The 17,087-nt window shown below is 44.4% G+C and overlaps 1 protein-coding gene across 1 annotated transcript in view; it reads left to right on the forward strand.

The window, feature by feature from the left end:
- The first annotated feature begins 4,981 nt into the window (after nt 1-4,981).
- LOC120051679 (neuroplastin-like) overlaps nt 4,982-17,087 on the forward strand; it is a 40,332-nt gene continuing 28,226 nt past the window's right edge. Inside the window, exon 1 of the mRNA XM_038998570.1 lies at nt 4,982-5,360. Within this exon, the coding sequence (XP_038854498.1) occupies nt 4,982-5,360 (379 nt within the window). The remainder of the gene's footprint in view (nt 5,361-17,087) is intronic.

The following is a 17,087-nucleotide window of genomic DNA, read 5'->3' on the forward strand; positions in this document are numbered from 1 at the left end:
TGGCCTATACAATGATCTTACAATATTTCCACATCACTATAATTGTTATAAACTTGTTGAAGGAGAATGAGTTTTAAAAATGAAATGTTTAAAGAACATGTTAAACTTAGTATTGATAACATGATATAAAAATAACTTTTTACACATTTTGTTATGTTACAGCCTTATTCTAAAAAGGATTAGATTAGATTTCCCTCATCAATATACACACAATACCCCATAATGACAAAGCAACAACTGGATTTTAGATTATTTTTTTAACTGAAATATTCTATTTACCTAAGTTTTCAGACCCTTTACTCGGTACCTTTTTGAAGCACCCTTGGCAGCAACTACAGCCTTGAGTCTTCTTGGGTATGACTGTATTTGAGGAGTTTCTCCTCATTCTTCTCTGATGATCCGCTCAAGCTCTGTCAGGTTGGATGGGGAGCATCGCTGTGCAGATATTTTCAGGTCTCTCCAGAGATGTTAGATCGGGTTCAAGTCCAGGTTCTGGTTGGGCCACTCAAGGACATTCAGAGACTTGTCCCCGAAGCCACTCTTGCGTTGTCTTGGCTGTGTGCTTAGGGTCGTTGTCCTGTTGGAAGTGAACTTTCACCCCAGTATGAGGTCCTGAGCACTCTGGAGCAGGTTTTCATCAAGGATCTCTCTGTACTTTGCTCCGTTCATCTTTACCTCAATCCTGACCTGTCTCCCAGTCCCTGCTGCTGAAAAACATCCCCACTGCAGAGATGGTTGTCCTTCTGGAAGGTTCTCCCATCTCCACAGAGGAACTCTGGAGCTTTGTCAGACTATCGGGTTCTTAGTCACTTCCCTGACCAAGGCCCTTCTCCACAGATTGCTCAGTTTGGCCGGGCGGCCAGCTCTAGGAAGAGTCTTGGTGGTTCCAAACTTTGGCCACTGTGTTCTTGGGGACCTTAAATGCTGCAGACATTTTTTGGCACCCTTCCCCAGATCTGTGTCTCGACACAATCCTGTCTCGGAGCTCACTGGACATTTCCTTCGACCTCATGGCTTGGTTTTTCCTCTGACATGCACTGTCAACTGTGGGACCTTACATAGACAGGTGTGTGCCTTAACTAATCATGTCCAATCAATTGCATTTACCACAGGTGGACTCCAATGAAGTTGTAGAAACATCTCAAGGATGATCAATGGAAACAGGATGTACCTGAGCTCAATTTACAGTCTCATTGCAAAGGGTCTGAATACTTATGTAAATAATGTATTTACATTTTTTTTTTTATATACATTTGCAAAAATGTCTAAAAAACTGTTTTTGATTGGTCATTATGGGGTAGTGTGTGTAGATTGATGAGGGAAAAAATAATCTTATCCTTTTAGAATAAGGCTGTAACGTAACAAAATGTTGAAAAAGGGAAAGGGGTCTGAGTACTTTCCGAATGCACTGTACCCTAATTCAAATTCTATTCAAATTCTGCTTCCTGTGGGGTGTGGCCAATTCAATAATTAAATTGGAATTAATGACCAATTCGAAACTCAATTCTGAATTGACCCCAACCCTGACTAGCAGTTGACTAAGGGATCCAGCCAGTCAGAGCTATAGTCAATGAACCAGCAATAGCAGTAATTCATGTATAGGAGATTTGGTGATATCCAGGAGCTGATTGATATGCATGATGCCAAGGTCACAGGTTCAAATCGTGAGTCGGTATGAAAGACAGAATTTCTCTCACGAGCAAAGCACTCAAAAAATCTGTCCAGCCCTCATCCAACATAATGTGGATCCTTTCAAAAGAGAGGCATTTTAAAAGAGGCATTTGTTATGCAATTACTATATGTACTCGACTACCAGAGATCAAATGAAAATGTCACATGCGCCAAATACAACAAGATGTAGACATTACAGGGAAATACTTACTTACAAGCCCTTAACCAACAATGCAGTTTTAAGAAAAATAAGTGGTAAGTAAAAAATGTATAAATAAAAGTAACAAATAATTAAAGAGCATCAGTAAAATAACAATAGTGAGACTATATACAGGGGGTACCGGTACAGAGTCAATGTACGGGGGCACCGGTTAGTCGAGGTAATTGAGGTAATATGTACAGTACATGTAGGTAGAGTTAAACTGACTATGCGTAGATAATTAACAGAGAGTAGCAGCAGCGTAAAAGAGGGGGACGGGGGCAATGCAAATAGTCTGGGTAGCCATTTGGTTAGCTGTTCCGGAGTCTTATGGCTTGGGGGGTCAAAGCTGTTAAGAAGCCTCTTGGACATAGACTATCACTTGCCGTGTGGTAACAGAGAGCAGTCTATGATTTTTAGGGCCTTCCTATGATACCGCCTGGTATAGAGGTCCTGGATGGCAGGAAGCTTGGCCCCAGTGATGTACTGGGCCATACACACTTCCCTCTGTAGTGCCTTGTGGTCGGAAGCCGAGCAGTTGCCATACCAGGCGGTGATGCAACCAGGCAGGATGCTCTCGATGGTGCAGCTGTAGAACTTTTTGAGAATCTGAGGACCCATGCCAAATCTTTTCAGTCTCCTGATGGTCTATAATGTTTGTAGACCTTGTAGTAGGTTAATAGTATAACTGCTATTGGGTAATGGTATTACTGTCTTACTGCCTGGCTGCATTGTGGATGTGAGCAGCATTATGATGCAGACACAAGCCCAGGAATGTCGTTAGAGGACAAGTGTTGCATCCCAAACCGCACCCTATTCCCTATTTAGTGCACTATTTGGGTCCCTATTCCCTATTTAGTGCACTATTTGGGTGTCATTTGTAATGCGAACACTGTTTTTCAAAGGAGGTGATAGGCATGATGACAAGGTCACGGGTTCAAATGTTCAGTTGCTATGGCAGTACTGTTATTTATCTGTTCCCCCAAAAAGTAGTGTACGACATAGGGTGCCATTTGGGTCTCATTAGGCATCCTCAGAGTCAGGGGATAGGAATGACTATCGTCTGACATTTTGAATGACAATGTCCCAGAAATAACAGGTATAGAAATTCGAGATCCTATTGAGGTCACTGCCAACTGATACGCAGACAGCCAGTGAATGTTGACGTGTACGGTTACACAATATGCCTGGTGTAGTCTCTTCTGGATGGTTTAATATTAACACTAATTATAGATAATATAGAGGATTTATTATAATGAGACCTAAAGACATTTTTTTTCTCCTGTAGAACATTTAAAAAAATAGTTTTTACCTTTATTTAACTAGTCAAGTCAGTTAAAGAACAAATTCTTATTTTCAATGACGGCCTAGTGGGTTAACTGCCTTGTTCAGGGGCAGAACGACAGATTTTTACCTAGGCTACCCTGCCGCCCCGTTGGACTAGTAACCGAAAGGTTGCAAGTTCAAATCCCCGAGCTGACAAGGTACAAATCTGTCTTTCTGCCCCTGAACACGGCAGTTAACCCACTGTTCCTAGCCCGTCATTGAAAATAAGTATTTGTTCTTAACTGACTTGCCTGGTTAAATAAAGGTAAAATAAAAAAATAAAAAAATAAATAGTTCACTGACACAAAGGTTATTACGTTTTTTATTTTACTCAATTGATCTTGGTTTCTAACATCACCGTATTATTTGCTGTCATCTTTTTCTGATTCTGATTGAGTCTACCTTAGCCTTATGATTTAACATTTTGCTTCTCTTTTTTTTCTCCTCCAACTGATTCCTTTCGTTTATCCTTTCTCATTCTCTCACCCTTTTCATCCATCCTACACACTTACCCTTTATCTCTACCCTCCCCGACTCGCTTGGATGGCTACACACTATTCTCCTTTGGGATGGCTACACTACTCTCTTCCTCTCCTGTGGATGGCTACACTACTCTCCTCCTCTCCTGTGGATGGCTACACTACTCTCCTCCTCTCCTGTGGATGGCTACACTACTCTCCTCCTCTCCTGTGGATGGCTACACTACTCTCCTCCTCTCCTGTGGATGGCTACACTACTCTCCTCCTCTCCTGTGGATGGCTACACTACTCTCTTCCTCTCCTGTGGGATGGCTACACTACTCTCCTCCTCTCCTGTGGATGGCTACACTACTCTCCTCCTCTCCTGTGGATGGCTACACTACTCTCCTCCTCTCCTGTGGATGGCTACACTACTCTCTTCCTCTCCTGTGGATGGCTACACTACTCTCTTCCTCTCCTGTGGATGGCTACACTACTCTCCTCCTCTCCTGTGGGATGGCTACACTACTCTCCTCCTCTCCTGTGGATGGCTACACTACTCTCCTCCTCTCCTGTGGGATGGCTACACTACTCTCTTCCTCTCCTGTGGATGGCTACACTACTCTCCTCCTCTCCTGTGGGATGGCTACACTACTCTCCTCCTCTCCTGTGGGATGGCTACACTACTCTCTTCCTCTCCTGTGGATGGCTACACTACTTTCCTCCTCTCCTGTGGATGGCTACACTACTCTCTTCCTCTCCTGTGGATGGCTACACTCCTCTCTTCCTCTCCTGTGGATGGCTACACTACTCTCTTCCTCTCCTGTGGATGGCTACACTACTCTCCTCCTCTCCTGTGGATGGCTACACTACTCTCTTCCTCTCCTGTGGATGGCTACACTACTCTCTTCCTCTCCTGTGGATGGCTACACTACTCTCCTCCTCTCCTGTGGATGGCTACACTACTCTCCTCCTCTCCTGTGGATGGCTACACTACTCTCCTCCTCTCCTGTGGATGACTACACTCCTCTCCTCCTCTCCTGTGGATGGCTACACTACTCTCCTCCTCTCCTGTGGATGGCTACACTACTCTCCTCCTCTCCTGTGGGATGGCTACACTCCTCTCTTCCTCTCCTGTGGATGGCTACACTACTCTCCTCCTCTCCTGTGGATGGCTACACTACTCTCCTCCTCTCCTGTGGATGGCTACACTACTCTCCTCCTCTCCTGTGGATGGCTACACTACTCTCCTCCTCTCCTGTGGATGGCTACACTACTCTCCTCCTCTCCTGTGGGATGGCTACACTACTCTCCTCCTCTCCTGTGGATGACTACACTCCTACTCCACTACTCCACCTCTATAGCTGGCTTTGTGAAGTCTCCCCTGTCTGAGACCAAACTAACAGGCGACACTTTTGAGTTGTACTGTGACGTGGTCGGTAACCCGACCCCAGAGGTCCAGTGGTGGTACGCTGAGATCAACCGGGCCGAGTCCTTCCGCCAGCTCTGGGATGGTGCCCGTAAACGTCGCGTGTCCATCAACACGGCGTACGGCACCAACGGCGTGAGCGTTTTGGGCGTCACGCGTCTCGGTCTGGAGGATTTTGGGACGTACGAATGTCGGGCCAGTAATGATCCGAGGAGAAACGATCTGCACCAAAACTCTGCCTGGATCAGAGCACAGGCTACCATTACTATGCTGCAGAGTGAGTGGTCAGAGACAGTAGAGTAACCCCCACGCCTCTCAGGATTAGCGGCTTCATTAGTAGCCAGTCCCAATTCACTCCCTACTATGTCAGTTGGCTTTTCATAGCCGGGCATTCAGAGTTAGAGAAAACTGTTGCGGTAGAGAGAGAGAGTCGAAAACAGCAGGTCTAGGACAGGTAGCACGTATGGTGAACAGGTCAGGGTTCTATAGCCTCTAATTCTCTCTCTCCCAGTTTCAACTGTTCTGCCTTCAACTGTTCCAACTCTCGACTCTCCTCAGGCAGAACAGTTGAAACTGGAGCAGCAGCATGACCAGGTGGACTGGGGACAGCAAGGAGTCATCAGGCCAGGTAGTCCTGAGGCATGGTCCTAGGGCTCAGGTCCTCTGGGAGGGGAGGGAGAGGGAGAGAGAGAGAGAGAGAGAGAGAGAGAGGGAGCATACCTAAATTTACACAGGACACCGGATAAGACAGGAGAAATACTCCAGATATAACAGACTGATCCTAGCCCCCCGACACAAACTATTGCAGCATAAATACTGGAGGCTGAGACAGGGGGTGACTCTTTGATGTTTTGTACATCTGTGAGGTGTAAGCAACATGGTTGATGCTACACGACTACACCAGCCCTCATGGGATTAGCAACTCAACTAGCTCTACCTGTGTACTTCCAAAAGCCACCCTTCCAAAACCTCCAGGACCACCACCAGCTCCCTTGTAGAAGCCGTCACTGTATTAGATCATATTATATCGTATTACATCGTATTATATTGTATTACATTGTATTGTATTGTATCATATTATATAGTATTACATCGTATTACATCGTATTGTATCGTCTTGTATCGTATCGTATTGTATCGTATTACATTGTATTGTATCCTATTGTATCGTATTACATCGTATTACATCGTATTACATCGTATTGTATCGTCTTGTATCGTATCGTATCGTATCGTATTGTATCGTATTACATTGTATTGTATTGTATTGTATTGTATCGTATTACATCGTATTGTATCGTATTACATCGTATTACATTGTATTGTATTGTATCGTATTACATCATATTGTATTGTATTGTATCGTATTACATCGTATTGTATCATATTATATCGTCTTATCTCCCAGAGAAATAGAAGTGCAGTGAATGTAAGTAACCTAATCTATGTTCCTTTACCAGTTAGCTCCGAGGTTATTGTCTGCAATAATCATATCCACATAGAATTTAATTCCACTGTTTGCTCTGAAACTGTCTGCCTTAGGAAGAAGCCCACTGTGGGCAGCTCACTCAGTATTATTGACTCAAATGTAAATGTCACTGACATGTCTACCTCGGAACATGCCTTTCAGAATAGCACTAAAAACAAACAAGCAACCCATAAAAGTGCAAAAAATAGCCCATGTTAACGTATGTAACCTGAGAAACAAGGTTCATGAAATTGACAACTTATTAACATCAGAAAACATTCATAGTCGGCCATCTCTGAAACACACTTAGATAATTCCTTTAAAAAAATATAGATATTTCACCTTTATTTAACCAGGTAAACCAGTTGAGAACAAGTTCTCATTTACAACTGCGACCTGTCATGATACCTTTGATGATACAGTAGTAGCTATACATGGTTATAGAATATACAGGAAAGATGGAAATGCAAATGGAGGAAGTGTTGCTATACATGGTTATAGAATATACAGGAAAGATAGAAATACAAATGGAGGAAGTGTTGCTATACATGGTTATAGAATATACAGGAAAGATAGAAATACAAATGGAGGAAGTGTTGCTATACATGTGTAACGTTCGTCTGGTGGTGTATGAACGGACCAAGGCGCAGCGGGTGATGAATACATAACGATTTATTTCAAAACAGACGAAACACTGACAAAACACTAGAACAAACTACAAAACAATAAACGAAGGCAACAGACCTGAAACAAACGAACTTACATATAGACGAAGGACGCAAGAACAGGAACAGACTACCTAAAACGAACGAACAAACGAAACAGTCCCATGTGGATTACACAGACACAGGAACAATCACCCACAAACAAACAGTGTGAAAACACCTACCTTAATATGGCTCTCAATCAGAGGAAATGAAAACCACCTGCCTCTAATTGAGAGCCATATCAGGTCACCCTATTAACCAACATAGAAACACATAACATAGACTACCCACCCAAACTCACGCCCTGACCGTCAAACACATACAAAATAACAGAAAACAGGTCAGGAACGTGACAACATGGTTATAGAATATACAGGAAAGATAGAAATACAAATGGAGGAAGTGTTGCTATACATGGTTATAGAATATACAGGAAAGATAGAAATACAAATGGAGGAAGTGTTGCCATGTATGTCCAGAGTCATATTCCTGTTAGGCTGAGAGAGGATGTCATGTCAGATGATGTGGAAGTAACATGGCTACAGGTTAATCTACCTCACCTAAAGCCTATTCTCGAAGGAAGTTGCTATAGAAACCAGCAAGTGGTAAAAGTCAGTGTTTGGACTAGACAATATGTGTGAAATGTTGGATAATGTAATGTGATATCAACAGAGAGGTATATTTTCTGGGTGACCTGAATATTGACTGGTTGTGATCATAATATAATAGCCATATCTAGAAAAAAAACGTACGTTTCCAAGACTGGACCTAAAATTGTGTATAAACGATCACACGAGGTTTTGCGATGATTCCTACGTCAAAGATGTGAAAAATATTTTGTAGGTCTAATGTGTGTAATGAGGAACATCCGGACGCTGCACTTTAAGCAGTTATGAAACTGCTTCGTCCGGTTACTGATAGGCATGGGCCCATCAAGAAACGGACATTTATAACGGCCAGATCCCCATGGATAGAGGATGATTTTAAAAACTGTATGGCTGAGAAGGATAGTAAAGGGAATAGTAAATAAGTCTGACAACACAGCAGCCTGGCAAACACACAGTAAGTTGACAAATCACGTAACTAAAGTAAACAAAAATGAGAAGAAACTATACTATGGAACACAGATAAATTATATAAAGAATGATAGTAAAAAGCTCTGGAGTACTAAAATGAAATTCTAGACAAGAAAGCAAACTCGGCTCGATCTTCCAACTAGGCAGATGGCTTGTTCAAAACAAAACACTTTTTTGTTGGTAAGATTAGCAAACTTGGGTATGACATGCAAACAAAACATGCTGAACCTTCATATTCATGCATAATGGACCCAATAATGAAAGACAAGCTCTTTGAGTTCCACAAAGTGGGTGTGGAAGAGGTGAAGAATTGTTGCTATCTCTAAAAAAATATATATATATTTTGTACCTTTATTTAACTAGGCAAGTCAGTTAAGAACAAATTCTTATTTACAATGACAGCCTAGGAACAGTGGGTTAACTGCCTTGTTAAATAAGGACAAACCACCTGGTACCGACAACCTGGATAGTAAATTGCTAAGGTTGGTAGCGTAATACATTGTGACTCCTGTTTGCAACATCTTCAATTTAAGCCTAGAAGATGGTGTGGGCACTCAGAGGGAGGCAGAGGTCATTCTGCTGACCCTAGAATAGCAGAGTACCCTTTTAATTGTTCAAACAGCCAACCAATCAGCTTGTTGCAAATGCTTTCAGCTTGCTTATAGGGAAGGGCTTCTCAACATGCTCGGCACTGACATAAATGACTGATTATTGTCTGAAAGAATTTGATAGTAAGACGATTGTGGAAGCTGTTTTTCCTTAAAATGGATTGAGAGATACCTAAAAAATGGAGGGTTTTCGTTAATGGACGCCTCTCTAATGCAAATTCAGTTGAGTGTGGTGTACCCCAAGGCAACCGACTAGGGCCATTATTGTTTTCTGTTTTTACAAATGACCTTCCACTGACCTTGAATAAAGGGGAAAGGTGGGATACCTAGTCAGTTGTACAACAGAATGCCTTCAACTGAAATGTGTTTTCTGCATTTAACCCAAACCCCTCTGAATCAGAGAGTCAGTTGTACAACGGAATGCCTTCAACTGAAATGTGTTTTCTGCATATAACCCAAACCCCTCTGAATCAGAGAGGTGAATCAAGTTTGTGTGTCTATGTACGCTGACGACTCAACAGTAAACACGTCCTCTGCAACAGTCAAATAAATAACTGAGACGCTTAACATAGAGCTCCATTCAGTTTTAGAATGGGTAATTAGCAGTAGTGCTAATTATCTCAAAAACTAAAGTATAATTTTGGGACAAATCACTCGCTGAATGCTAAACCTCGTTTAGATCTATTATTGAGTAATGTGGCTATTGAGCAAGTTGAGGAGACTAAACTACTCGGTGTAACCCTAGATAGCAAGCTTTCACGGTCATAACATATAGGCTCAATGGTTTCTAAAATGGGATGAGGTCTGTCCATGATGGGGCGTTGCTCTGCCTTCTTGACGTCTCAGTTGACCAGACAGGTCCTTAAGGCCCTAGTTTTGTCGCACCTGGACTACTGCCCAGCTGTGTGGTCATGTGCGAAAAAAGAAGGACATAGGTAAATTGCAATCGGTCCAGAATCAAAGCAGCACGTATCGCACTTAGATGTACTGTACATGGAGGGAAAGAGTCCGCAAAAATGCATATCAGTCTCTCCTGGCGCAAAGCTGAGAGATTGACTGCATCACTACTGGTCTTTGTGCGATGTGTTGATGTGTTGAAGGTACCCAACTGTCTGTTCAAGTAGTTGGCACACAGTTCACACACTCATCGGTGCCACACAAGACATGCAACCAGCCGTCTCTCTTCACAGTCCCCAGGTCCAGAACGGAGGCTGGGAAACACACAGTATTAAATAGAGTCCACGACTACATGGAACTCTGCCAACCCCAGGCAACTCAAACTAGCAATAATACCAGATTAAAAGAACACCTTACTGCACAAAGGGGACTGTGAAGAGCCATTTTATATACCTTGTATTGTAATGTGCACTGTACTATGTATTAGACCTAGATGTCGTGTGTATGTGCTGATATGTAGGCTGTGTGTGACGTTTTAAATGTATGTAGTTCAGTCCTTCACTAATAACGTTCTGTACTATGTATTATGTCATGTTTCATGTGGACCCCAGGAAGAGTAGCTGATGCTTTTGCAGCCGCTAATGGGGATCCTAATGAATACCAAATACCAAATCACCAACCATACACCCTGAAAATGAATAAATAGCAGAGCTCTCCCTCTGTGCACCCCCCATACATCCTGAAAATGAAGAACAATCTCCCTCTGTGCCTCAGCTCCTTAGTTAGCAACTTCACTAGATCTCCCAGTGTACCCCATACAGCCTCCTATATCTTGCAGCTTCTCCCAGTGTATCCCATGTAGCCCCCTAGGTCTTGCAGATTCTCCCAGTGTACCCCATACAGCCTCCTAGGTCTTGCAGCATCTCCCAGTGTACCCCATACAGCCTCCTAGGTCTTGCAGCATCTCCCAGTGTATCACATGCAGCCTCCTAGGTCTTGCAGCATCTCCCAGTGTACCCCATACAGCCTCCTAGGTCTTTCAGCTTCTCCCAGTGTATCCCATGCAGCCTCCTAGGTCTTGCAGTTTACACTGAGACCATAGTGTTAAGTAGAGGTCCCTCCCGTCGTCTACACTGAGACCATAGTGTTTAGTAGAGGTCCCTCCCGTCGTCTACACTGAGACCATAGTGTTTAGTAGAGGTCCCTCCCGTCGTCTACACTGAGACCATAGTGTTAAGTAGAGGTCCCTCCCGTCGTCTACACTGAGACCATAGTGTTAAGTAGAGGTCCCTCCCGTCGTCTACACTGAGACCATAGTGTTTAGTAGAGGTCCCTCCCGTCGTCTACACTGAGACCATAGTGTTAAGTAGAGGTCCCTCCCGTCGTCTACACTGAGACCATAGTGTTTAGTAGAGGTCCCTCCCGTCATCTACACTGAGACCATAGTGTTAAGTAGAGGTCCCTCCCGTCGTCTACACTGAGACCATAGTGTTTAGTAGAGGTCCCTCCCGTCGTCTACACTGAGACCATAGTGTTTAGTAGAGGTCCCTCCCGTCATCTACACTGAGACCATAGTGTTTAGTAGAGGTCCCTCCTGTCGTCTACACTGAGACCATAGTGTTTAGTAGAGGTCCCTCCCGTCGTCTACACTGAGACCATAGTGTTTAGTAGAGGTCCCTCCTGTCGTCTACACTGAGACCATAGTGTTAAGTAGAGGTCCCTCCCGTCGTCTACACAGACCATAGTGTTAAGTAGAGGTCCCTCCCGTCGTCTACACTGAGACCATAGTGTTTAGTAGAGGTCCCTCCCGTCGTCTACAATGAGACCATAGTGTTAAGTAGAGGTCCCTCCCGTCGTCTACACTGAGACCATAGTGTTTAGTAGAGGTCCCTCCCGTCGTCTACACTGAGACCATAGTGTTAAGTAGAGGTCCCTCCCGTCGTCTACACTGAGACCATAGTGTTTAGTAGAGGTCCCTCCCGTCGTCTACACTGAGACCATAGTGTTAAGTAGAGGTCCCTCCTGTCGTCTACACTGAGACCATATTGTTTAGTAGAGGTCCCTCCCGTCATCTACACTGAGACCATAGTGTTAAGTAGAGGTCCCTCCCGTCGTCTACACTGAGACCATAGTGTTTAGTAGAGGTCCCTCCCGTCGTCTACACTGAGACCATAGTGTTTAGTAGAGGTCCCTCCCGTCGTCTACACTGAGACCATAGTGTTAAGTAGAGGTCCCTCCTGTCGTCTACACTGAGACCATATTGTTAAGTAGAGGTCCCTCCTGTCGTCTACACTGAGACCATAGTGTTAAGTAGAGGTCCCTCCTGTCGTCTACACTGAGACCATAGTGTTAAGTAGAGGTCCCTCCCGTCGTCTACACTGAGACCATAGTGTTTAGTAGAGGTCCCTCCCGTCGTCTACACTGAGACCATAGTGTTAAGTAGAGGTCCCTCCTGTCGTCTACACTGAGACCATATTGTTAAGTAGAGGTCCCTCCCGTCGTCTACACTGAGACCATAGTGTTTAGTAAGGTTCCCTCCTGTCGTCTACACTGAGACCACAGTGTTAAGTAGAGGTCCCTCCCGTCGTCTACACTGAGACCATATTGTTTAGTAGAGGTCCCTCCTGTCGTCTACACTGAGACCATAGTGTTTAGTAGAGGTCCCTCCCGTCGTCTACACTGAGACCATAGTGTTAATTAGAGGTCCCTCCTGTCGTCTACACTGAGACCATAGTGTTTAGTAGAGGTCCCTCCCGTCGTCTACACTGAGACCATAGTGTTAAGTAGAGGTCCCTCCCGTCGTCTACACTGAGACCATATTGTTAAGTAGAGGTCCCTCCCGTCGTCTACACTGAGACCATAGTGTTAAGTAGAGGTCCCTCCCGTCGTCTACACTGAGACCATATTGTTAAGTAGAGGTCCCTCCCGTCGTCTACACTGAGACCATAGTGTTAAGTAGAGGTCCCTCCCGTCGTCTACACTGAGACCATAGTGTTAAGTAGAGGTCCCTCCCGTCGTCTACACTGAGACCATAGTGTTTAGTAGAGGTCCCTCCTGTCGTCTACACTGAGACCATATTGTTTAGTAGAGGTCCCTCCCGTCGTCTACACTGTGACCATAGTGTTTAGTAGAGGTCCCTCCTGTCGTCTATACTGAGACCACAGTGTTAAGTAAGGTTCCCTCCCACCATGGGGCACTCTGTTCACAACGTTGACATCAGCAAACCGCTCGCCCACACGACGTCATACACATGTTATTCGGTTGTGACGCCGTTTGGACGTACTGCCAAATTCTCTAAAACAGCATTGGAGGCAGCTTATGGTAGAGAGATTAGCATTCAATTATCTGGCAACAGCTCTGGTGGACATTCCTGTAGTCAACATGCCAATTCCACACTCCCTCAAAACTTGAGACATCTGTGGCATTGTGTTGGGTGGCAAAACTGCACATTTTAGAGTGGCCTTTAATTGTCCCCAGCACAAGGTGCACCTGTGTAATGATCATGCTGTTTAATCAGGTTCTTGATATGCCCCAGCTGTCAGGTGGATGGATTATCTTGGCAAAGGAGAAATGCTGACAAACAGAGAAACATCAATTGGTGTATTTGAGAGAAATACGCTTTTTGTGTGTATGGAACATTTCTGGAATGTTTTATTTCAGCTCATGACACACGGGACCATCACTTTACATGTTGCGTTTATATTTTTGTTCAGTATGTATTTATATAAATATATATGGTTCTGGGTTATGAAGGACATGGAAACCTATCAAACACTAGCCCTAAATCACTACCCAGTCCCAGAACCCTCATCTCTAACCTTTAACCCCTATGTCAGCTCTACAAGCTTCTGTGCTGAATTGCTGGATGCCAAGTAGATTTCAAACCAACACTGACTGCTCTGTCTACAAATCATTGGAGGTAGAGACCAGAGACATTTATAGACATCCTGTTTATGTGTATGGCTCTGGTATGGGAAAGTACTCATACTGTATGTGTACGGCTCTGGTATGGGAAAGTACTCATACTGTATGTGTACGGCTCTGGTAGGGGAAAGTACTCATACTGTATGTGTACGGCTCTGGTAGGTGAAAGTACTCATACTGTATGTGTACGGCTCTGGTAGGGGAAAGTACTCATACTGTATGTGTACGGCTCTGGTAGGTGAAAGTACTCATACTGTATGTGTACGGCTCTGGTAGGGGAAAGTACTCATACTGTATGTGTACGGCTCTGGTAGGGGAAAGTACTCATACTGTATGTGTACGGCTCTGGTAGGGGAAAGTACTCATACTGTATGTGTACGGCTCTGGTATGGGAAAGTACTCATACTGTATGTGTACGGCTCTGGTATGGGAAAGTACTCATACTGTATGTGTACGGCTCTGGTAGGGGAAAGTACTCATACTGTACAGTATGTGTACGGCTCTGGTAGGGGAAAGTACTCATACTGTATGTGTACGGCTCTGGTAGGGGAAAGTACTCATACTGTATGTGTACGGCTCTGGTATGGGAAAGTACTCATACTGTACAGTATGTGTACGGCTCTGGTAGGGGAAAGTACTCATACTGTATGTGTACGGCTCTGGTAGGGGAAAGTACTCATACTGTACAGTATGTGTACGGCTCTGGTAGGGGAAAGTACTCATACTGTATGTGTACGGCTCTGGTAGGGGAAAGTACTCATACTGTATGTGTACGGCTCTGGTAGGGGAAAGTACTCATACTGTATGTGTATGGCTCTGGTATGGGAAAGTACTCATACTGTATGTGTATGGCTCTGGTAGGGGAAAGTACTCATACTGTATGTGTACGGCTCTGGTAGGTGAAAGTACTCATACTGTATGTGTACGGCTCTGGTAGGGGAAAGTACTCATACTGTATGTGTACGGCTCTGGTATGGGAAAGTACTCATACTGTATGTGTACGGCTCTGGTATGGGAAAGTACTCATACTGTATGTGTACGGCTCTGGTAGGGGAAAGTACTCATACTGTATGTGTACGGCTCTGGTAGGGGAAAGTACTCATACTGTATGTGTACGGCTCTGGTATGGGAAAGTACTCATACTGTATGTGTACGGCTCTGGTAGGTGAAAGTACTCATACTGTATGTGTACGGCTCTGGTAGGGGAAAGTACTCATACTGTATGTGTACGGCTCTGGTAGGGGAAAGTACTCATACTGTATGTGTACGGCTCTGGTAGGTGAAAGTACTCATACTGTATGTGTACGGCTCTGGTATGGGAAAGTACTCATACTGTACAGTATGTGTACGGCTCTGGTAGGGGAAAGTACTCATACTGTATGTGTACGGCTCTGGTAGGGGAAAGTACTCATACTGTATGTGTACGGCTCTGGTAGGGGAAAGTACTCATACTGTACAGTATGTGTACGGCTCTGGTAGGGGAAAGTACTCATACTGTATGTGTACGGCTCTGGTAGGGGAAAGTACTCATACTGTACAGTATGTGTACGGCTCTGGTAGGGGAAAGTACTCATACTGTATGTGTACGGCTCTGGTAGGGGAAAGTACTCATACTGTACAGTATGTGTATGGCTCTGGTAGGGGAAAGTACTCATACTGTATGTGTACGGCTCTGGTAGAGGAAAGTACTCATACTGTATGTGTACGGCTCTGGTAGGGGAAAGTACTCATACTGTACAGTATGTGTATGGCTCTGGTAGGGGAAAGTACTCATACTGTATGTGTACGGCTCTGGTAGAGGAAAGTACTCATACTGTATGTGTACGGCTCTGGTAGGGGAAAGTACTCATACTGTACAGTATGTGTACGGCTCTGGTAGGGGAAAGTACTCATACTGTATATGTACGGCTCTGGTAGGGGAAAGTACTCATACTGTACAGTATGTGTACGGCTCTGGTAGCGGAAAGTACTCATACTGTATGTGTATGGCTCTGGTATGGGAAAGTACTCATACAGCATGTGTACGGCTCTGGTAGGGGAAAGTACTCATACTGTACAGTATGTGTACGGCTCTGGTATGGGAAAGTACTCATACAGTATGTGTATGGCTCTGGTATGGAAAAGTACTCATACTGTATGTGTATGGCTCTGGTATGGGAAAGTACTCATAGTGTATGTGTACGGCTCTGGTAGGGGAAAGTACTCATACTGTATGTGTACGGCTCTGGTAGGGGAAAGTACTCATACTGTACAGTATGTGTATGGCTCTGGTAGGGGAAAGTACTCATAGTGTATGTGTACGGCTCTGGTAGGGGAAAGTACTCATACTGTACAGTATGTGTACGGCTCTGGTAGGGGAAAGTACTCATACTGTACAGTATGTGTACGGCTCTGGTAGGGGAAAGTACTCGTACTGTATGTGTACGGCTCTGGTAGGTGAAAGTACTCATACTGTATGTGTACGGCTCTGGTATGGGAAAGTACTCATACTGTACAGTATGTGTACGGCTCTGGTAGGGGAAAGTACTCATACTGTATGTGTACGGCTCTGGTAGGGGAAAGTACTCATACTGTATGTGTACGGCTCTGGTAGGGGAAAGTACTCATACTGTACAGTATGTGTACGGCTCTGGTAGGGGAAAGTACTCATACTGTATGTGTACGGCTCTGGTAGGGGAAAGTACTCATACTGTACAGTATGTGTACGGCTCTGGTAGGGGAAAGTACTCATACTGTATGTGTACGGCTCTGGTAGGGGAAAGTACTCATACTGTACAGTATGTGTATGGCTCTGGTAGGGGAAAGTACTCATACTGTATGTGTACGGCTATGGTAGGGGAAAGTACTCATACTGTATGTGTACGGCTCTGGTAGGGGAAAGTACTCATACTGTATGTGTACGGCTCTGGTAGGGGAAAGTACTCATACTGTACAGTATGTGTACGGCTCTGGTAGCGGAAAGTACTCATACTGTATGTGTATGGCTCTGGTATGGGAAAGTACTCATACTGTATGTGTACGGCTCTGGTAGGGGAAAGTACTCATACAGTATGTGTACGGCTCTGGTAGGGCAAAGTACTCATACTGTACAGTATGTGTACGGCTCTGGTATGGGAAAGTACTCATACAGTATGTGTATGGCTCTGGTATGGAAAAGTACTCATACTGTATGTGTATGGCTCTGGTATGGGAAAGTACTTATAGTGTATGTGTACGGCTCTGGTATGGGAAAGTACTCATAGTGTATGTGTACGGCTTTGGTAGGGGAAAGTACTCATGCTGTACAGTATGTGTACGGCTCTGGTAGGGGAAAGTACTCATACT

Source organism: Salvelinus namaycush, chromosome 8 (genome assembly GCF_016432855.1).
Source record: "Salvelinus namaycush isolate Seneca chromosome 8, SaNama_1.0, whole genome shotgun sequence".
Classification (NCBI taxonomy): Eukaryota; Metazoa; Chordata; class Actinopteri; order Salmoniformes; family Salmonidae; genus Salvelinus; species Salvelinus namaycush.